Source organism: Lepisosteus platostomus, chromosome 2 (genome assembly GCF_059453375.1).
Source record: "Lepisosteus platostomus isolate fLepPlt1 chromosome 2, fLepPlt1.hap1, whole genome shotgun sequence".
NCBI classification, from domain to species: domain Eukaryota; kingdom Metazoa; phylum Chordata; class Actinopteri; order Semionotiformes; family Lepisosteidae; genus Lepisosteus; species Lepisosteus platostomus.
The window spans coordinates 77,068,456-77,090,149 of record NC_142612.1 but is presented as its reverse complement, the minus strand read 5'-3'; the positions used below and the strand labels follow the sequence as shown (position 1 = coordinate 77,090,149).

General features: G+C 35.7%; 3 protein-coding genes across 4 annotated transcripts; all 3 read right to left on the bottom strand.

Moving 5' to 3' along the window:
* Positions 1 to 204: 204 nt before the first annotated feature.
* On the bottom strand, positions 205 to 4,583 carry LOC148677224 (extracellular calcium-sensing receptor-like). The gene is made up of 6 exons (XM_088643751.1): positions 4,372 to 4,583; positions 3,902 to 4,196; positions 2,998 to 3,810; positions 2,277 to 2,504; positions 2,019 to 2,142; positions 205 to 1,217 (listed from the first exon to the last, which is right to left on the bottom strand). The coding sequence occupies exons 1-6, from the start codon at positions 4,572 to 4,574 to the stop codon at positions 298 to 300; spliced, it is 2,583 nt and encodes an 860-aa protein (XP_088499877.1). The 5' UTR covers positions 4,575 to 4,583; the 3' UTR covers positions 205 to 297.
* Positions 4,584 to 9,019: 4,436 nt separating this feature from the next.
* On the bottom strand, positions 9,020 to 13,403 carry LOC148677223 (extracellular calcium-sensing receptor-like). 2 transcript variants are annotated; one of them, XM_088643729.1, is made up of 6 exons: positions 13,201 to 13,403; positions 12,702 to 12,996; positions 11,798 to 12,610; positions 10,602 to 10,829; positions 10,332 to 10,455; positions 9,020 to 9,933 (listed from the first exon to the last, which is right to left on the bottom strand). In XM_088643729.1, exons 1-6 carry the CDS (start codon positions 13,401 to 13,403, stop codon positions 9,020 to 9,022), a joined length of 2,577 nt encoding a protein of 858 aa, XP_088499855.1. The 2 variants fall into 2 exon arrangements, with proteins under 2 accessions (XP_088499855.1, XP_088499864.1); XM_088643738.1 differs by lacking the exon at positions 13,201 to 13,403 and having other exon boundaries at positions 12,702 to 12,854.
* Positions 13,404 to 16,893: 3,490 nt separating this feature from the next.
* LOC148677222 (extracellular calcium-sensing receptor-like) lies at positions 16,894 to 21,071 on the bottom strand. The gene is made up of 6 exons (XM_088643715.1): positions 20,869 to 21,071; positions 20,400 to 20,697; positions 19,502 to 20,311; positions 18,612 to 18,839; positions 18,355 to 18,478; positions 16,894 to 17,973 (listed from the first exon to the last, which is right to left on the bottom strand). Exons 1-6 carry the CDS (start codon positions 21,069 to 21,071, stop codon positions 17,060 to 17,062), a joined length of 2,577 nt encoding a protein of 858 aa, XP_088499841.1. The 3' UTR covers positions 16,894 to 17,059.
* Between the last annotated feature and the right edge of the window lie 623 nt (positions 21,072 to 21,694).

Sequence of the window (21,694 nt, the reverse complement as noted above, 5' to 3'; positions counted from 1 at the left end):
GAAGGGAAGGCTGATTCCAAAGCAAGAAGGGAGAGCCCTTGTTTTATATCTTTTTTTAGCTGATGCAACACTTCAAGGACAGGCGATAGGTTTATAGGTTTCTGCTTTAAGCAAAGAAAAGAGTAGTTATACAAATAGTTTCTCACACTCCCTTTTTCAAGAAGCAGAGATAAACATTATTAAAACATCCCGTACCCTTGACGAGCTGGGTGCTATCACACTTTGTTCTAAGAATCCAGCTGCTTATGCAACAAAGCTCTGCCCGTAAACAACATTTTTAGGATAAAACACTTTTCTTCAGTAACTTTTCATTACAGAAGACATTTTGGACATTAAATGCTTTTTAGTATTTTTCTCAGGCTTTAATAGAATAATATAACATTTTGGTATAAAAATACAAAATAGTAAGCCAAAGCTTGAAGCCAAAATTGCAAATATTTCTACAGCCACTGTGAACTTCCCAGGGGAGCTGATATAAGCTGGGATAAAGGTGATCCAGACAGCACAGAATATGAGCATGCTGAATGTAATGAATTTGGCTTCATTGAAGTTATCAGGCAGCTTCCGAGCCAGGAAAGCAAGCACAAAGCACAAGGCAGAGAGGAATCCTATATATCCTAAAACAGCAGAGAATGCACCTGCAGATCCCAGGTCACACTCCAGAATGATTCTCTCTGCATAATATTTCATGTTCTTGTATGGGAAAGGAGGTGATATTGTCAACCAAAGAACACAAATCAAGACCTGTATGAGTGTGAAAGCAAGAACACTTAACCGCTGCTGTGTGGGGCCAAACCATTTCATAATGTTATTGCCTGGCAGTGTAGCCCTAAAGGCCATTAACACCACTATTGTTTTCCCCAGAACACAAGAGATGCACAGGACAAATGTGATCCCAAATGCTGTGTGACGCAACATACAGGACCAGTCAGAGGGCTGGCCAATGAAAGTAAGTGAACAGAGGAAACACAGAGTCAATGAAAAGAGCAGAAGGAAACTCAGTTCAGAGTTATTGGCTCTTACTATTGGAGTAAATCTGTATTGGAAAAAAATCACAGCTATTGCTATAGTCAGAAAAGTTCCAAGTAATGAAAATGTAACTAGAAGTATTCCCATTAGTTCTCCAAATGACAAAAATTCAGTTGTTTTAAGGAGACACTGATCCCGTTGTTCATTTGGTCTGTATTCTGATGGACACAAGGTACATCCCAGGGAGTCTGAAAAGAGAAGAAAAAGAAATTACCTTTGTTTTTTTTAAAATGTAATATTCTGTATTTCAGGTTTTTCCCAAATTATCTTTTTTTTTTACTTATGGTGGTGTATAAAATAAAGATTTGAGAAGGCTTTTGAAAACAGTATAAATTAAATGTGTTTTTTCAAAATGTATACTTTATAGTGTGTTATGATTTCTTTAGCAAGAAAGTTGTCTTAACTTGAATCAAACAAGTAATTTAATTAAAATGACATTTTCTAATAGTTACAATAAATGCATTTAACACTTTTTTTCATTTAATATTAACAGGCTCTGGCTGCAGAGGGCATGACAATATGTGATCTTTAAAATATATTTCAAATAGGTTTATATACACATGTATTTTAGTAGTGTGCAAAAATAACTAGGTATAAAAATAATATGTACTGAAGAGAATTTACAGAGCAATAAATGCTATTGGTTGCAGATGTAATTTTCCAATGTTATTAATGTTCCTCAGGTTATAAGGTATTCTGACTATTAAAACACAATTCCATCTTCTTGAAAATATGCCCACACTTTGTATTTGTCGGCTGTTTTATTTTAGATGTAAGTACAGTTGATTTCAGAAGGGCCAACTGAGCAAATCATTGTGAAATATACAGTAAAAGAAAAGTGTTCCCTGCACTTTTTCTGCACTGTCATTAACATAGAACTACAATATTTAAAGAGTCCAATCACCTCTGGAACACAAATAAAATTCTAATTCCATTTTTATGCTAGTAAAAATAAATACATAATGTTTTTATCTATACTTATACCTTACCTGTAGTGTTGCTGAACTCTCCCTCTGCACAGGGGATGCAGACAAAGCAGCAGACTGGCTTCCCTTTCTCAATGGCCTTACGAGTCCCTGGAAGGCAGCTCTCACTACAGACTGACTTCGGCACCTGCAAAACAGTGAAAACTGAGTTGGAGAGAATAGCAGTTGACTGAAAAGTAAGTTTGAAATAGATTTTCTGTGGCTATCTTTTCAGGAGCAGTGCTGTTGAATTTGGTCTGAATACTCAGGAAAATACCTTACCTTACTGTGACCACCTGCCCACACAATACTGACGTTTTTCATTACAAACTGTTTTCCCTCTGGTAAAGAGGCATCGTACAGTCCAATAGTTTTAAAGGTTATGATTCCTTCCTTCTTCATCTGCCAGTTTATCAGTGAGTATCGTGCCACTGGATCCCCATTTTCATCGAAAAAGACATTCTCTCCTTTCTGGGTTGTGAAGTTAACACTCTTCAGGTAACGTAGCACCTGGAGCAAAATAAACCTTTAGCTTAATTTTCTTAACTTTTGCTTGCTTTACTTTACTCATACTATAACCCTTAGGAAAAAGGAATATACTGTATAAAATGTGCGTGTGTACTATTTACTAAAATTCTCATCAACATCTGTACTTTTGAAATATGGTTAAAACAAAGGAAAAGGTTTAAACATAGACTTTATTGTTTATTGCAACAGAAAAAGTAAAGTGTTTTTCCATGTTGAAAAGAGAAGAAAAGAAACACAACGTATGCACCTGAAGAAGGCTAAATAGCCGAAACGTATTTCTTTTCTTCTCTTTTAAGGATGGAATAAACCTTTACTTGGTCCTCTGCAGCCTACATATACCTGTACCTAATTGAACTACTTAATTGTTAGTTGCTTCTTAGTCAGCATTTACATTTAAAAAAAAATCAATTTATTACTCAGAATTTACAATATTAATTTGAAATATATATACATATACAATAAGATTTGTTCTTACCTGCCAGGGTTCTAAATTCTTTTTGTTTGCACATGTTTTGTTATTGAAGGATAGGTTTTCATTTTTACATGTAAAAAGATTATGTAGTGAATGAGCTATAGCATACACTGCTTTGTACACATTGTTTGATGTCCTCAGTTCTGACACATCTGTGTACTGATTAAATATTTCTTCTAGATCCTCTGTTCCTGTGCATGGCTTAATATTTGCATTGCTGTTGATAATTAGGCTGCATTTAAACATATTTTCCCAAAACTCATTTAAGCCGGTGTTTCCAGGTGTATTAGATGGACGAGCATGTAGAATAAATTCTTTCAAACCTGGTATTTCTGCATTTGGAACTGCAAAACCAATGGCTCCACCCAGGACTTTATAGCTTTCTACTGATGCAAGGTTGCTGTCCATTATCCATGCCTCACTGCCCACCCACTGGAAACCAGTGACATTCTGAATAAAAAACTCTTTTACTAATATTTCCAGTTCTACATAAGATATAAAAGCAACAATTACTTTTGCAGTTGACTTTTTGACAGTATCTACAACTTTAAGGAATTTCTCTCTTGGATCAGTTCTGTAAATGGCCTCTGAATATTCGATACAGATCCCCTCCTGATGAGCAGCTTGTAAAAAGGTAGCCATCCCATTGTTGCCATAATCATTGTTAGTTCTAATGGCCCCAATCCAGGTCCATCCAAAGTGCTTCACAAGCTTTGCCAGAGCTGTACTTTGATAGTAATCACTTGGGATTGTCCTAAAAAAGTTGGGGAACACCTTTCTGTTACTCAGACAGGCACAGGTTGCAAAGTTACTTATCTGCAGGAAATGAAAAGAAGGTAAAATACTAATGAAGAAGAAGTATGCACACTCTTATTTAAACTAACTGAAGAAAGTACTGTTTCCTCACCACTGGCATGTTAAAGGGTCCAACAGTTGTTGCAAGTCCTATTGTCGGTGAAGATTCAGATAGTCCTATTATTGCATGAACAGAGGAAGGCTTGGTGCAGGAGCTGTTTACATTAATTTCCTCTTGCTGCTCATTCATTAATGCCAATGCAGCTTTAATAGCCAAAGCTATGGACCCACAACCGTTATAAATCTTATATCCCAGAGACACATTGGGAAGAATATCAGAATTGTTATTTATTTCTTCAATAGCAAATATTACTGTTTGAGCATACTGCAGTTCCTCAGGGTTTAAACTGTAGAGAGAAATAATTCCCCATTCCATATGTTGTTTTATTGTTTTTGCTGATGCACAATAATGTATAGATAATATCCCATCATCATTTTGAAATTTTAAATGTGATTTATCTTTTTCATATAATCATATATTTTTGTATAACTTTTGTATAATAATATTAATAAAATGCTTACCTAATGCACTTTAGCTGTCCAGGGTTGTCCTTAAAAGTTGGATTTACAGCAACAGTTTTTTTATGAAAAGAAAAAATTGCCCCTATATTGATGTCTCCTTCTTTTGAAAACTGGGGCAGGTTCTGTGTTCCATAAGGTTGACAAATAGGCTTCACAGTCCATGTGAAGAAAAAAATCATTGCTAATTTCACAAGCAGCAACATTGCAGACTTATTGCTATTCTTTTTTTCTGTACATATTTTCTTTACTGGTGCTTATATACTTGCTCAAATCCCATTTGCTTAAATGAAGCCAAGCAATAATTCTCAGAGGTGAGTTCAGAGAAGAGTCTGAGAATTATTGCCTGGCTTCATTTGAGCAGAAATTAAGGAGCTGTGTAATTGCTCATTTGGACTCACATGGATGTTTTTTTTAACAGTCTAATATATTTGATTTTTTTCTAGTTGTTCACTTCAAAACAAAGACAAAATATTATAATACACTTAGGAGGTGCATCTGACTTGAGTCTACCTTTGTTTTAACAGAGTGCCAACAGTATATACTATCCTCTCAGGTATAATATTCAGATATTCAAATATTTCTTCCTTTTCTATTTTTTCCTTCAATATTCTCTGTTTTTCTTTCTCAACTAGCTACAATAAAACATTATTTTATGTGTGTTCATTATATGTTGACACTGTGACTGATTATATATTCTGTATTTATAAATAAATAATTCATAACTTATTTTCCAGTTCTAGATGTTGAAAATGATTATAACCTTAATACTAGTTATGTGAAGAATACAAAGGTGACTTCTAATTAGAATTGTTGTGAATAATGACCAATGACAATATATTGCATATTAGAGATACATATAAGAAATGGAAGTTATTAACTGTTGTTTGGAAGGGATATTGACAGACAAGTCAGTCTCACCCAGCTGTTTAAAGTTATAATAATTAATTACTTTCTGTGAGATCTTACTACTCATGGGGGTTGCAAGCAGTAGAATGTTCTCATAGAAGAAACCCATGCACCGGGACAATGGGAAAAAAGCAAGAAGCTCACAACTGTTGTTCCAAGCTAGCACCGAACTTACTCAATTAATTTTTGTTGTTGGTTAACTCACTGCTCATCTTCTCTTTTCCAACCACTTGGTGGCAAGCAGTTCTAGTCAGGACTTGAACTTCTCTCCAAGATTCTCCAAGGCCAGGGGAGTGAGTCAGTAAAAAAACAAAATTTTGCCCTAGATATTCTTTTTGCAACAAAGTAAATCACGTGTTTGTGATCCCACTGTTTTTTTTAAATAAGAAAGTTTAATTCTTTTTGTCGACATCTATATATCCATATACTGTATAGTCAAAAAGTTGTATCCAGGATCTCCCCACCTGTCTCACGTGCAGCCAAGCAGAAATTTAAAAGACTGAAATTCAGCAATGCTGAGTTCCAGCAGAGATGTCTTTAGGAATGCTAGACAAAGCTCTCTCCTCTCTCTCTGCATTGTGACACTGAGAAACTGCTCTGTAAGAGACCACGCACCAATCTAGTCTACTGTAGCTCCATCTACTCAGTATTAAGTTTGAACTCCTAGAGCTTTTTAGCCAAGGGGTCTTTGTGTATAAAACTTCTTTATTCGCATTATAAATCTTAAGAGTTAAACTATTATTCCAGACACCATTTATGATAGTAAATGTATGTTATCTTAAAATATATATATGAAATTGTATATTAAAACCTAAGAGGTAGACCATAGCAATGTTATAGTTGCAATATGTATTCTTAACCTTCAGAGCTAGGATCACTCAGCGGTTATCAACTCTAATCGTTGTAATCCCTGACTAAACAATCAGCTTTTCGAATCACCACAGATAACTTTACAAATGTATTCTACTATTGTTGTTGTTTTGATGCATATTTTTGGTGTTATATCAATAAATTGTATATTGTGTATTTAGAATCTGTGTATGAGATTGTGAATTATTATGATACATTGCTGCTCTTGACACCATGTCATTATCCCCTAGTCTGTCCAATATCCTATCTTTTGCTCATCAGCAGGCATCCTAGCGATTTTAAGGTTTGCCTTCTCTTTTTATCATTATGTCTATATTTCCTCACTGTAAGTTCCTTCCATCTCTGTTTTTGCATTGCTTTTTGGGGGAGGTCACAAATTTCTTTTTTGGGGTTGGCCCCAAAACCCCCCAAAATGGCCAGGAGGCTACCAAGCAGGTTAAACCAAAACTTATACACAAATAATCAATAAACATTTGCAAAACATCTGATTCTTGGATGTTATTACTCTTCTTGAAGTTAAGTACCTTCTCCTATGGTAGCTTCTTTATTCATCCTAAAGCCTCCAATACTTTTCCATTATGCTGTTATTTACTTGATGGGCTGCATGCATGTGTATGTTATAGGATTCAGTGTGGTTATATTGAAATAGTCAGGAAAATATGTATTATCCTCTCTAATATAAACGTGTTAGAGTCATATTAGATTCTTATGAAAATCTTGTACTGTATTAGTATTTTCTATCTCATTGTTTCATCATACTAATCCGGATAGGGGTCTTATTTAATTGACAGATGTCTAAATGGACTTTGTTTTGGTGATGTATTCAAAAAACATAACAGGAAGACTGAGGAAGAAAAGAGACAACTCTAAATTGAGCAGAATGTATTTATGTTTTAAATAAATTGTTGTTTTAATATATTTAAATATAAATAAATTATCTTTGTTATACCACCCGTTTTTTTTAGAATTACCAGATAATGCTGGATAAGATTTCAGTTTGCAGCTAGAAACCCCACGATGGAGATATTGAAAGAGTGTAGATTGTTTCCTTCGAGCCACTCAGCTTTTAACATATCACAGGCACCACAGACCTGTACTGGAAGTTCAGCACTCATTAGCGGAGAGGTGCTTGGGAAGCCACATGGGCTCTCTCTTGCTGAGACCTATCAATATTTCAGTCTTGTCTTGATTTAACTGTAGAACATTTTGGGACATCCACTGAGAAATATCTAACACACAGCCAATTAGTCTGTTGACTGAGTTTTGAACTTCAGATGGAATAGAGATATACTGTACAGTTGTATATCATTGGCATAGCTATGAAAATTGATCCCATGGTTCCTAATTATATTACTATATAATATTATATTATATTAATGAAAAGAGCAGAAGTCCTAAAATGGAACCCTGCGGAACTCCACAAGAAATGTAGAATTTTGTTATGATTGATTTCCTAAAGCAACAAAAACTGTCTATTCATCATATAAAGTATATATAATAAATATAATATAATATATATGCAGTGGACTTGTAACCTGCCCAATTTGTGAAATATTAGGGCTGCAAATAGACTGTTTGTCTTACACCGCAAAGTTTAGTTCCTTACACATATATAGAGCTTTGCTGGACACTCCACTCAAAGTTTTTCCCAGGAAGTCTCCCATCCAGGTACTGACCAGGCTCACACCTGCTTAGTTTCAGTGGGTTGCCAGCTGTGAGTTGCAGGGTGATATGGCTGCTGACTATATCTATACAGTATATATAAAGTTGCTGGAATTGGTGGTTGTCCATAACATGCATGTGGCAAAATAAGCTGAATAACAGACTGCATGCCTGGATCATGACAGAGAGTAGTAATCACTCGTCAGTGGCACATTTACTATGAATTTATCATAGTATACAGTGTATTACATATACTACAGTATATTTGATATACTGTAGTTTACCTTTCTGGGAGATATCTACAGTACAGTATATCACATATTATGTATCCTAGAATGTCACCTAATATACTGTATGTGTGAGTAATAACCATGTGACATTTAACTATTATATGAATGGTTTTACATGCTTGACAGAACTGATTTTTAAAATCTTATTAATGTAATGTTGCTTGGTTCATTGCCTGACATGTTCACCACTTTCTGGGGATCAGTATTGATCAAGTGATCTAAAGATTTATGTTCTGTGAATAGACAAAATGTAATTACATTCACTCATTCACTCACTCTTCAGACTACTGTATGTCTAAAGGATTTGAAAAATCACATACTTTCTTAATGTTTTATTATTATTCTATTTTTATTGTATTGTATTGTTATACAATTGTAGTTGTATTTTATTGTAATTTTATCCAGACAATCTGACAGTGTAGTAATATTTAAAATGTTGGAAAATATGTTTGTAAATGCGAAGGTTTGTTGATTTTTCACACTACGTTTATTTTAAAGCAACTCCCATGCTTTTTCACCCTAAAGAAATAATTCTAAAGCATTAAGGTTCAGTTACTAGCTTTACAAATATTTTTTTAAAAATTTGAATATGATTATTTTCAATAATAGGAACGTTTAATAAAAGAGATTGATTTCGAAGCCTTTAGTAATCTGATTAAAATAAAATCATTTAAGAAATGCCGTCTGTTTCCCAAAAAACAAGGTCCAGTTCTGATGAAGAGCTAAGAGTTTTGTGTTTGTGTGACAATCATATTCATCGTATTCAACAACTCAATAACATTGTCATTATTGTAAAAGTTGAAGATTTAGAAAAATTTGGATTGGGGAAATGAAAAAGAAATTACGTTGTACTCATTGTAATAAAATTACAAAGGGTTACCTGCAATTGAATTAATAGCTGTAAAAAGATTGCTTAGAACTTACAATGACTTGGAGGGCATTTTGCCCATTAAATGCTTTTTTGTATTTTTCTCAGGGTTCAGTAGAATAATATAACATTTTGGCAGAAATATGCAAAAAAGTAAACCAAAGCTTGAAGCCAAAATTGCAAATATTTCCACAGCCACTGTGAACTTCCCAGGGGAGCTGATATAAGCTGGGATAAAGGTGATCCAGACAGCACAGAATATGAGCATGCTGAATGTAATGAATTTGGCTTCATTGAAGTTATCAGGCAGCTTCCGAGCCAGGAAAGCGAGTACAAAGCACAGGGCAGAGAGGAATCCTATATATCCTAATGCAACATAATATCCAATGTTTGATCCTAAATCACATTCTAAAATGATTCTCTCTGTATAGTATTTCATGTTCTTGTTTGGAAAAGGAGGTGATATTGTCAACCAAAGAACACAAATCAAGACCTGTACAAGTGTGAAAGCAAGAACACTTAACCGCTGCTGTCTGGGCCCAAACCATTTCATAATGTTATTGCCTGGCAGTGTAGCCCTAAAGGCCATTAACACCACTATTGTTTTCCCCAGAACACAGGAGATGCACAGGACAAATGTGATCCCAAAAGCTGTGTGGCGCAACATACAGGACCAGTCAGAGGGCTGGCCAATGAAAGTAAGTGAACAGAGGAAACACAGTGTCAGTGAAAGGAGCAGAAGGAAACTCAGTTCAGAGTTATTGGCCCTTACTATTGGAGTAAATCTGTATTGATAAAATATAACAGCTATTGCTATAGTTAGGCAAGTACCAAGCAATGAAAATGTGACTAGAAGTATTCCCATTAGTTCTCCAAAGGACAAAAATTCAGTTGTTTTAAGGAGACACTGATCCCGTTGTTCATTTGGTCTGTATTCTGAAGGACACAAGGTACATCCCAGGGAGTCTGGTGACAGATAACAAATAAAATTATCAGTGTTCACTTGGAGTAAATTGTATGAATACTAAAATTAATATTAGTATTAATACTAATATAAATATTAAATTGGAGTATTCATTTCTTCATGTGCCTAGAAAATATTTCCAACTCCTGTGCTACACACAGACTGAAGCACATTCTCATTAAATCCAGTTTACCCATAATATACCAGTATGTCTCTGGAGAAAGCCAGAGCACTCTGAGAAAATCAACATGCAAACGGGGAGAACATACAAACTCCATGCAGATAGCATGAAATTCATTCTTGGGCTCCAACACTGTGAGACAGTAATTCTAAACACTGCACCTCTGTGCCACTATGTCAAACATACTAGCAACTGTATTTGTTCATGTTTATACCTTACCTGTAGTGTTGCTGAACTCTCCCTCTGCACAGGGGATGCAAACAAAGCAGCAGACTGGCTTCCCTTTCTCAATGGCCTTACGAGTCCCTGGAAGGCAGCTCTTACTGCAGACTGACTTCGGCACCTGCAAAACAGTGCAAAACTTAGTTGGAGAGAATAGCAGTGGACCCTCATGTAGGTTTGAGGTCAATTTTCTGTGGGTATTTTTTTTCTGGAGCAGTCTTTAGAGTTCAATAAAATGGTAATCAGTAAGTATGGTAAATATTTTACCTTAGTGTGATCACCCTTCCAAATAATATTAACATCTTTCATTATGAACTGCTGTCCTTCCGGTAAAGAGGCATCATATAGACCAATAGTTTCAAAGGTTATGATTCCCTGCTTGTTTATCTGCCAGTTTACAATTGCATATCGTGCCACTGGATCCCCATTGTCATCAAAAAAGATATTTTCTCCACTCCTGGTTGTGAAATTCACTGTCTTGAGGTAATGTAGCACCTAGAGTAAAAAAACAAAACAAAAAATATTACTCTATATACAGTGGATAATGCTTGTTTTCATCACCATTTAAAACTTAAAAAGTGAGAATATAATCTGAAAAAATTACACTCTTACCTATATTTCTATCTTGAATATTTTATTGAATAAAATAGATAAATAAAGTAAGGAAACCTACAGCACAGTGTGTGTATAATTGAATATAAAATATTTATAATTAGATCTGATACAAAGCTGCCATTCCAAACCTTTACTCATATAAGACATAATCAGAGGTTAAATATTGTATATGTTTTAACCAAAGAAAAAGAAGGACACAGGCTGTTATTTAAATAGCTTACATTCGGTGAAAACAAGGTTTATAATGTATGAGTTTTTTAAATCAGATTCAGTGGAATCTTTAAAAGATTAAGGTAACTCAAGGTAAAGTACAGTACAGTGCATAAGCAGCAGATAAGAAGTGTTGTTTTTGCTTATCCTTCACATACATAAATCATAAATACATCTCAAATATCACTGTAATTATCAGGTATCACTTATCATTAACATCATTTATTTCTCCCTACTGTACATAACATCAAAGCAAAATGATTACTTTTTGTGTTTCATACAGTTCTATCATGTTTATTGTTGAAGACCACCGTATTATTTTATTTCATCTTAACAAAGGGACACTATTATGTGAAAAGCATAGAACAGTCTAAAAGACTTAATTGAATTAAAAGAAATAAGGAGTAAAAACATTTTAATACTTTTTTAGTATAATTTGTGATACTTCACCCCAAACTTTTGAAATTGGAAAACAACACAAATATTTGAGGAAATTGTCTGTGCCCATTCACAATCAATGAATAAAAGTTAATCATTTAGAATTAAAGGATTTTTAATTCAAAATTGATTAAAACCTTTTGTCCATTTTTAATTATCCCTTTAAATCTTTACACTTAACAGAAAAACAATTTCCTTACCTGCCAGGTTTCTAGTCTGTGTTTGTTTGCACATGTTCTGTTGTCAAAAGGTCCGTGTCCATTTTGACATGTCATTAGATCATGAAGTGAATGAGCTACAGCATACACTGCTTTATACACATTGTTGGATATCCTCAGTTCAGATACATCGGTATATTGATTATTTATTTCTTTTAAAGACTCTGTTCCTGTGCAAGTTTTAACATATGTATTGGTGTGAGAATTTAGTGTACAGTTGAAAATACTCTCCCAAAACTCATTTAAGCCAGTGTTTCCAGGTGTGTTTGATGGTCGACCATTTACTATAAATTCTTTCAGTCCTGGTATCTGTGCGATTGGAATTGCAAAGCCAATGGCTCCACCCAGGACTTGATAGCCTTCTTTTGATGCAAGGCTGCTGTGTGTAACCCATGCCTCACTGCCCACCCACTGGAAACCTGTGAGATTCTGTATCAAAAACTCTTTCACTAATAATTCCAAATCTATATAAGATGTAAAAGCCACAATTACTTTAGAAGTTGATCTTTTGACAATGTCGGCAACTTTAAGGAATTTATCTCTGGAGTCAGTTCGAAAAATGACCTCTGAGTATTCAATACAGATCCCCTCCTGCTGGGCAGCCTGTACAAAGGTAGCCATCCCATCATTGCCATAATCATTGTTGCTTCTAATGGCTCCAACCCAGGTCCATCCAAAGTGCTTCACAAGCTTTGCCAGGGCTCTGCTTTGGTAATAATCACTGGGAATTGTCCTGAAGAATGTAGGGAACCTCTTTCTATTACTGAGACAGGCACAACTTGAAAACTGACTAATCTGCAATAAGGAGAAAGAAGTAAATATCACGACAAAGGAAGAGTATCTACACTATGGTCCATGGTCATTGAAAATCATCTATTTCTCTCACCACAGGTATGTTAAAGGGTCCAACAGTTGTTGCAAGTCCAATTGTCTGTGATGATCCAGATAGCCCTATTATTGCATGAACAGAGGGTGACTTGGTACAGGAGTTGTTTAGATTAATTTCCTTTTGCTGCTCATTCATTAATGCCAGTGCAGCTTTTATAGCTAAAGCCACTGAACTACAAGCATTAAAAATCTTATATCCCAGAGACAAACCAGGAAGAATATGTGAACTGTTGTTTATTTCTTCAAGAGCAAATATCATAGTTTGAGCATACTGGAATTCTTCAGGATTTAAACTGTAGGAAGAAAGCACTGGCTATTATTAAAATAATTATTGGCATTTTTTTCACTTAAAAGAGTAACATTTTTAGCATCATTTTCTAAAACAAGCAGATGTCTGACTTATTATAGACTCTATTAATCAGTTCTAACCTTTTAGTAGAGTAATATTTCTTTATAGTTTTCAAAAATATTATACTTTTTATATAAAATGTGCTTACCTTTCACACTTTGGTTGTCCTGGGTTAACCATAAATGTTGGATTTGCAATAATAGGTTTTTTATGGAATGAAAAAATTGCCCCTATGTTGATGTCTCCATCTCTTGAAAACTGGGGCTGGACATGTTCTCCATATGGTTGACAAGTAGGCTTCTCAGCCCCTGTGAAGAAAGAAATCAATAGTAATTTCACAAGCAGCAGCATCTCAGACTGTCTCCTTTCTTTCTTGTGTAAAAAGGTAATTTACTTCATGACACTTATACTTAAGCGCAAATCCCTTATGCTTAAACGGAAGCATCAAAGCATTAATTCTCAGAGGTGAGCTCACAATTGAGTCTGCATTAAGGAATAAGCAAAATCATAAATTGGAGTTGTTTAATTGCTCATTGGGAGTCATGCTATTTTATCTTTAAACAATACATTTTAATTTACTTATCAGAGTAAAGGTACAAATAGTACACTATACTTATAAGCTGAGACTGAAGAGAAATATACTGTACAGTATGCAAGATACAGTATGTTGTTCTCTAAAGCAAAGTGCAGACAGAATACATACAGTAATACATACCCATTTAAAAAAATCTTCTTTTTTCAACCCAACTCTAAGATGCTCCTAATTAGGATCAATGTCAATTCTGACAGTTTTTAAAATATTGAATATTAGAGACCTACTGTATTAGAACTAATTTTAAAAATTCCATAATATACTTTAATTCTATCCATATGAATCTCACTCATACAGGGTCTAACGACTGGGTGTAGTCTAGGTTTTAGTACTGGGCTATAGGTCAGACTGCAGGTTATTTAAATTGGTATGACCTACAACAGTAATTAGCCACCGAAAGATTGTTGTGAGTATCACTATCCTTCCTTTCCAAAGATGTGGACGGCAATCAGAGATGTTTCCATTTCCTTATAATATTAATTTTAGACCCAGGGTCGACATGAAGACCCACACAGAACATACAGTAGGATGCTTCCACCTGAATGATTGACGCGATGTGCGGAACAAGTCAAGAGGACAAGGTCAGGCTCTTTGTTGGCCTTCCTGGTTATAAAAGTGAACAGTTCCCACCCCAGCAGGCTCAATGCCAGTGACCTCTCATGCCCTTAACCTCATGTTCAGGTATGACAGTTTTCAGGTGCTTTCATCCTATTTTTTTACCAATTTTCTGCTTCTAACAATACTGCCATTATTGAACCAGGACTATTCCAGAGCTCCTGCCATGAGCCAACAGCTATATCACCCTGAAACTCACAACTGGCAACCCATTGAAGGTCAGCAGGTGTGAGCCTGGCCAGTACCTGGATGGGAGACCTCCTGGGAAAGCTAAGGCTGCTGCTGGAAGAGGTGTTAGTTAGTGGGACCAGTAGGAGGTGCTAACCTTGTGGTCTGTGTGGGTCCTAATGAACCAGTATAGTGACGGGGAAACTATACTGTAAAACATGTGCTGTCCTTTGGGTGAGACATAAAGCCAAGGCCGTGACTTTACATGGACATTAAATATCCCAGGGAGTTTCCTGGAAAGAGTAAGGATGTTCCACAAGTGTCCTGGCCAAAGTTCCACTGGCTTTTACCAAACAGTGTCACCTAATAATCTCTATCTTTGAATTGGTTTTATTACTCTGTTCTCCTTCCCACTTCCTGTATATCTGTGCGGTGGGGGTAATGTGTAGGACTACATGTTGGTGGTGGTGGAGGAGAGGAGTTACCATTTCCTGTAAAATGCTTTTAGTGGAGAGTTCAGAGAACTGCTACAGTATGTGAGTATTGTAACGCCCTCGCCTGGTGGTGAGGAGGAAGCGCCCCTAGGCGCTTGTAGTACCCCTGGGCATGCTGGGAGTGGTAGCCGGGGAGAGTCTGAGGGTCAGCACAATGACCAGTGGCTGACCCTACCTGTGTAAATAATGTCATAGTAGTTCTAGTGCCCTGTGTAGTCTTATAAGAGTATAGCGTGTTGTAAAGTAATTACCACCCTAAAGATGTGTAAGTGTTCCGTCAGTCTCCTCATGTGCGTGTATATCCTGTGTTTGGTTTTGTGTGGTTGTTAATGAATAAAGCTAGCGCTTGGTTTGTTAATCGTGTCTCCACTGGTCCTTTGTTCTGAAAAGAACCTGTAAACGCTACAGTATAATGAATGTATTATTATATCCAGAATACCCAGAATCATAATGTGAAATCGCTGTTATAGTAGGCAATGAACAGTATTAGTACAAGTACTGTAGTTAGCTGCATCAGCATGTGGAGGCTGCAAAGGAACAAGTAAAAGGTTTTGTTCCATGCTGGAAGGAGAGGAAAGGAAACACAACGTTTCAGCTGTGGAGCCTTCTTCGGGTGTGCTCACACCTGAAAAAGGCTCCACAGCCGAAACGTTGTGTTTCCCTTCTTCTCGTTTTAGCATGGAATAAACCTTTTACTTGTTCCTAAAGAGCAGTATGGTAGCATGTCCTTGGTTATGAATTAGATTTTGGCCTTCTATGGTCTGCTTCTCATGCTATGTCATGCTATCATAGCATGATCCCTGTGGCAATGTGGGACTGGGTTCTCCAGATTATTGTCCTCTGTGACATAAACTTTGGACATTTTTTGGGGGGGTTTCTTTTATTATTCACACAAGGAAATATTTGTTACAATCTTAAGAAAACAATGGGATTGATACATTGATATGCAGTAAGCACTGATAGCAGATTCAGATTCAGAGTTACTGGAGAGATTTCCAAATAGACACATCTATGATAAATTCAAAATTTATAATAAGAGGTAATACATGCTAAAAAGAAAATGTACTGTATACATAGAAATACATTAAAGAAGACCCAGATCTGTGCTTCACATAAGGAAATATCTGTCTTTATCTTAAGAAAACAATGAGATTGATAAGACGTACAAAATGTAGTGATAACAGCTTTCCATGGACATTGGGATAATGTATTCAAAATGAATAACATGAAGAGGACATACATATTAAAAAGATATTTTAGAAGCAGAAAGAAATCAATAAAAGGAAGTAACTTTATTTATGATTAGAATGAAATTCTGTGATTTCTATATAGTTTGATGTTACAACATATTGCGGGCACTTTTCGCAGAACTCATGAACTAACTGATCCTTCACAAAGCCCATCTAGGTTTCTGAACACCTCACAAATGACCTCTGACGCAGCACCTCCTCATGGCCCACATTCCTGGCTGGACCCTGGAACAGTAGGTTGGCCAGTGTTGCCCACAACAGATTCACTTACTGTACAGCACATACAGTATGTTATTTAGTGTTAGGTTAATGAATATTCAGTTTTACAATTTATTATGCATTTGTTGGTGTACAGTGATTAACTGAACAGAAAATAATATTTATTCAAGTGGAGGGGGGTGCAAAGGGCAAACAACACCCATGTCACATGACATAGGGACCAACACAGAATAAAATATGCTTATGCAGGTGTGTGTGTGATGCCATGCTGCTGACACTGTAACTGTTTTGCATACATTAAAACATTACCTATTGTGAGTTAATGCTAGTTTGCCACCAGAAAATCATTCCACTTCTTATCTGACACAAGGCAATATCTGTAACAGTAACTCAGTAGTCAGCGTATTAACAATAAGCTTTAAACACTGCTAACTGCTAAACACTACTATGTGTCATTGATAACCATGTTACATTTGTTGCATCATTGATAGGACTGACATTACAATATAATCTTACTTGGTTGACAATGACCTACGGGGACATTTAGAAAGGGTTTTGCATCAGAGCAAAAGTTACAACTTTCTTACGCTTGTAAATGTTATTGATCTAGAAAAAAAATGTGATGGTGGTAAGGAAAGCAGTATTTAATAATACTTTCTTGCTTAGACCTTAGAGGGACTTGGAAGGCATTTTTCCCATTAAATGTTTCTTTGTATTTTTCTCAGGTTGAAGTAATATAATATAACATTTTGGAATAAAAATGCAAAAAAGTAACCCAAAGCTTGAAGCCAAAATAGCAAATATTTCCACAGCTACTGTGAACTTCCCAGGGGAGCTGATATAAGCTGGGATAAAGGTGATCCAGACAGCACAGAATATGAGCATGCTGAATGTAATGAATTTGGCTTCATTGAAGTTATCAGGCAGCTTCCGAGCCAGGAAAGCGAGCACAAAGCACAAGGCAGAAAGAAATCCAATATAGCCTAGTGCAGCAGAAAATCCCACAGCTGATCCTAAATTGCACTCTAAAATGATTTTTTCTCTATAGTAGCTCATGTTCTTGTTAGGAAAAGGAGGTGATTTTGCCAACCAAACAACACAAATGAAGATCTGTATGAGCGTGAAAAAAAGAACACTTAAGCGCTGCTGTTTGGGTCCAAACCATTTCATGATGTTACTGCCTGGCAGTGTAGCCCTAAAGGCCATTAACACCACTATTGTTTTCCCCAGAACACAAGAGATGCACAGGACAAATGTGATCCCAAATGCTGTGTGGCGCAACATACAGGACCAGTCAGAGGGCTGGCCAATGAAAGTAAGTGAACAGAGGAAACACAGAGTCAATGAAAAGAGCAGAAGGAAACTCAGTTCAGAGTTATTGGCTTTAACTATTGGAGTAAATCTGTATCGGAAAAAAAGAACACTTATCACTAGGGTTAGGGATGTTCCAAGCAAAGAAAATGTAACTAGAAGTTTTCCCATTAATTCGCCAAAGGACAAAAATTCAGTTGTTTTAGCAAGGCACTGATCTTGTTGTTCATTTGGCCTGTATTCCGAAGGACACAAGTCACAGCCAAGTGAGTCTGGAAAGAGAAAGAAAAACCATATTGTCTTTATACTGTATTTCTTAAACTATAATTTTACATGTTTCAGACCTTTTGGAATCTCACATCATTTTACAAAGGTTGGAAATACAAAAAAGAAATTACTTTAAAGTCACTTCTGAGAACAATCTAAATCCGGTTTAAAGAACAAAAAAAGATCTCATTAGCAAGAATGTTGCATGTTTAAGCTTCTGTTAAGTGCAGGTACTGTACGATATGTATGGTTAAAAGAAATATTACATAAATACTATCAAGACAGAAATAACGTCTTTAAAGATAGAGGGTCTACCTATTTTCAGCTGCTAAGCAAAAATCATGTTAATGGGTATTAAGAACTATATTTCACTAGTTTTACTTTACCTGTAGTGTTACTGAACTCTCCCTCTGCACAGGGGATGCAGACAAAGCAGCAGACTGGCTTCCCTTTCTCAATGGCCTTACGAGTCCCTGGAAGGCAGCTCTCACTGCACACTGATCTTGGCACCTGTGACACAGTTACAGTATATTTTGATAGGATTGTAGCTAATAAAAATGTACTTTTGAAACTGATATTCTAATTGATTATTTTGGAAGAGGTTGTTTTTAATACTGGTATGAATGTTCAGGTGAATACCTACCTTACTCTGATTACCTGCCCAGACAATATTAACATCTTTCAGTATGAACTGCTGTTCCTCTGGTAAAGAGGCATCATAAAGACCAATATTTTCAAATGTTATGATTCCCTGCTTATTATTTTGCCAGTTTACTATTGTATATCGTGCTACTGGATCCCCATTTTCATCAAAAAAGACATTTTCTCCACTTCTGGTTGTGAAGTTAACACTTTTTAGGTAATGTAGAACCTGGAATAAAATAGTGTTAATTTCCTTACAGTATATATACTTGCTTTCATCACACATTAACCCTTAGGAAAAGGGAATATGTAAGTCTTTCTATATACAGTACTAAGTACAAAAAGTTATCCCCTGTAGTTCAGAAACATAGGATAAAAATGAAAGTAAAAACATAAAAACATAACACTGCTGTATGAAGGCCTTAGAAACATTTAACATCATCCACATTGACAATATATTTAAGTCATGAACATACATTTCCTCAAATCCCTCTCTAGTGTTTTTAACTATGTATCCTCTTTGACTATTATTATTAATATTTGACTATTATTAGTTTTAATTTTACAGTGAGAAGAAGTTATTGTTACTTGATCACAGTTTTTAAAATCTTGATCATAACACCTCATGGCAAAATATGCACAAGTACATAATCCATCACATCTATGGGTCAAATATCAATTTCACTTGTCATTACCATCATGTGTCCCTCATTACAAAATCACATACTGTAGCTAAATGCCAAAATATAGACCTATGAGAAATGTTAGTTTATTACAACAAATTATAACACATTAAAATTGTATATTCAAAATAGAGTAATGAGTTTTATAAAATGTATAAATTTTCCAATTAAATATTTACATAGAGCAGAAAAAAAATAATGTCCTTACCTGCCAGCTTTCTATTCTGTGTTTGTTTGCACATGTTCTGTTGTCAAAAGGTCCTTGTCCATTTTGACATGTCATCAGATTGTGCAGTGCATGAGCGATAGCATACACTGCTTTATACACATTGTATGATATCCTTAGGTCTGACAAATCAGTGTATAGGTTATGTATTGTTTTCAAAGTCTCTGTTCCTGTGCATGGCTTAACATTAAAATTATTGTGAGAATTTAGGCTACAGTTGAAAATACTTTCCCAAAACTCATTTAAGCCAGTATTCCCAGGAGTGTTTGCTGGTCGACTATTTACAATAAATTCTTTAAGTCCTGGCATCTCTGCATTTGGAATTGCAAAGCCAATAGCCCCACCCAGGACTTTATAGCCTGTATCTGCAAGGTTCTTGTCTGTAATCCATGCCTCAGTACCAACCCACTGGAAACCTGTGACATTCTGTATCAAAAGCTCTTTAACTAACAATTCCAAAATTATATAAGGTGTAAAAGCAACTATGACTTTTGAAGACGATTTCTTAACAATATCTGCAACTTTAAGGAATTTATCTCTAGGATCAGTTTGAAAAAGAGCCTCTGAATATTCTATACAGATCCCTTCTTGCTGAGCAGCTTGTATAAAGGTAGCCATCCCACTGTTGCCATAATCATTGTTACTTCTAATGGCCCCAACCCAGGTCCATCCAAAGTGCTTCACAAGCTTTGCCAGGGCTCTACTTTGATAATAATCACTGGGAATTGTCCTGAAGAAAGTGGGGAACCTTTTTCTATTACTGAGACAGGCACAGCTTGAAAACTGACTCATCTGCAGAAAGGAGAAAGAAGATCATTGGTGCTGAGGGACAAGTATTTACATTTTATTCTATATCTATTAAAATATAGAGTTCTCTTACCACTGGTATGTTAAAGGGTCCAGCTGTTGTTGCAAGTCCAATCGTCTGTGATGATCCAGATAGTCCTATCATTGCATGAACAGAGGGTGGCTTTGGGCAGGACTTATTTAGATGATCACTTTCCTCCTGTTGTTCATTCATTAATATTAATGCAGCTTTTGTGGCCAAAGCTACTGAACAACAAGCATTGTAAATCTTATAGCCCAGAGAGACACCAGGAAGAATTTCAGAGCTGTTATTTATTTCTTCAATAGCAAACATCAGCGTTTGAGCATATTTGAATTCTTCAGGAATCAAACTGTAGGGGCAAAGCATTACCTGTTAAAAATGTATTACAGTATTTCTGTAGTTGTTTGATAATATTTTATGCAGTATCATGCACATTTTTTGGATATACAATTATGTTTGATTTCATATAGAGGAATGTGGTATTATGTGTTTCATAACCTTCTTTCATAAAAAGGCTTACCTTAAACATAGTAGTTGTCCTGGTTTAACTGTAAATGTTGGTTTTTCAGCAACAGCTTTTATATGGAATGAAGAAATTGCCCCTATATTTATATCTCCTTCTTTTGAAAATTGGGGCTGTTCAGATGCCTCATATGGTTGACAACTAGGCTTCTCAGCCCCTGTGAAGAAAGAAATCATGATTAATTTCAACAGCAGCAACATTACCTTATGTTACCCTTTCTTTCTCTTGTACAAAGCGGAGTTGCCTTACTTTACAGTACTTATATAGATCTATGTTAATCCCATGTGTTTAAATGAACTCACCAAAGCCTTAATTCTCAAAGGTGATCTGAGATCTGAACAAGCAAAAACATTAATTATGGTCCTGCATGTATATGATTGCTCTTGTGCTGTTGGGACATGGGACCTGTGCTTTTGTTTTATTCATTCTTCCAAAGATTGCAAAATATAATGAGGAGTTGCAATTTAAGTAAATTGATGATGTTTGACGGAATATTACACCAAGCTAATTACTGTACTGTAGATAATATGTATTGTTTTCATTATCATACACTTTTTTGTGAGTTATAATATTCTAGTGTTGGTAGATGGCACTCCACAGCTAGGCAGCTACATACAGTACTTTGCCAGTCAATGACAATGCTAGGATAGCTATCAGTGTATATTGAAATTCAGTTTTTGAACTGTTGTCTGCAACCTAATTTTGTTTTGCAGCTTTTACAGGTATTATAAAATTGTTGTCTTTTGCCATCTTGAACATTTGCACTCTTCTTTTACGTGTAAATGTGCTTGCCTGATTACTTACTGACCTTTGCCGCTGTTTG

Bases quoted from the DNA above. Each gene is read 5' to 3' on its own strand.
- LOC148677224 (XM_088643751.1), bottom strand. From the start codon at position 4,574: ATGTTGCTGCTTGTGAAATTAGCAATGATTTTTTTCTTCACATGGACT. The intron at 2,505-2,997 runs GTAAGAACAAAT...ATTTTGCTCCAG, and splicing joins AGAATTTAGAACCCTGGCAG to GTGCTACGTTACCTGAAGAG. The intron at 1,218-2,018 runs GTAAGGTATAAG...TTCTCTTTTCAG, and splicing joins AGAGTTCAGCAACACTACAG to ACTCCCTGGGATGTACCTTG.
- LOC148677223 (XM_088643729.1), bottom strand. From the start codon at position 13,403: ATGCTGCTGCTTGTGAAATTACTATTGATTTCTTTCTTCACAGGGGCT. The intron at 12,611-12,701 runs GTGAGAGAAATA...TCCTTATTGCAG, and splicing joins GACCCTTTAACATACCTGTG to ATTAGTCAGTTTTCAAGTTG. The intron at 10,456-10,601 runs GTAAAATATTTA...ACTGTTTTGCAG, and splicing joins GGAAGGGTGATCACACTAAG to GTGCCGAAGTCAGTCTGCAG.
- LOC148677222 (XM_088643715.1), bottom strand. From the start codon at position 21,071: ATGTTGCTGCTGTTGAAATTAATCATGATTTCTTTCTTCACAGGGGCT. The intron at 18,840-19,501 runs GTAAGGACATTA...ATTTTATTCCAG, and splicing joins ACAGAATAGAAAGCTGGCAG to GTTCTACATTACCTAAAAAG. The intron at 18,479-18,611 runs GTAGGTATTCAC...ACTGTGTCACAG, and splicing joins GGGCAGGTAATCAGAGTAAG to GTGCCAAGATCAGTGTGCAG.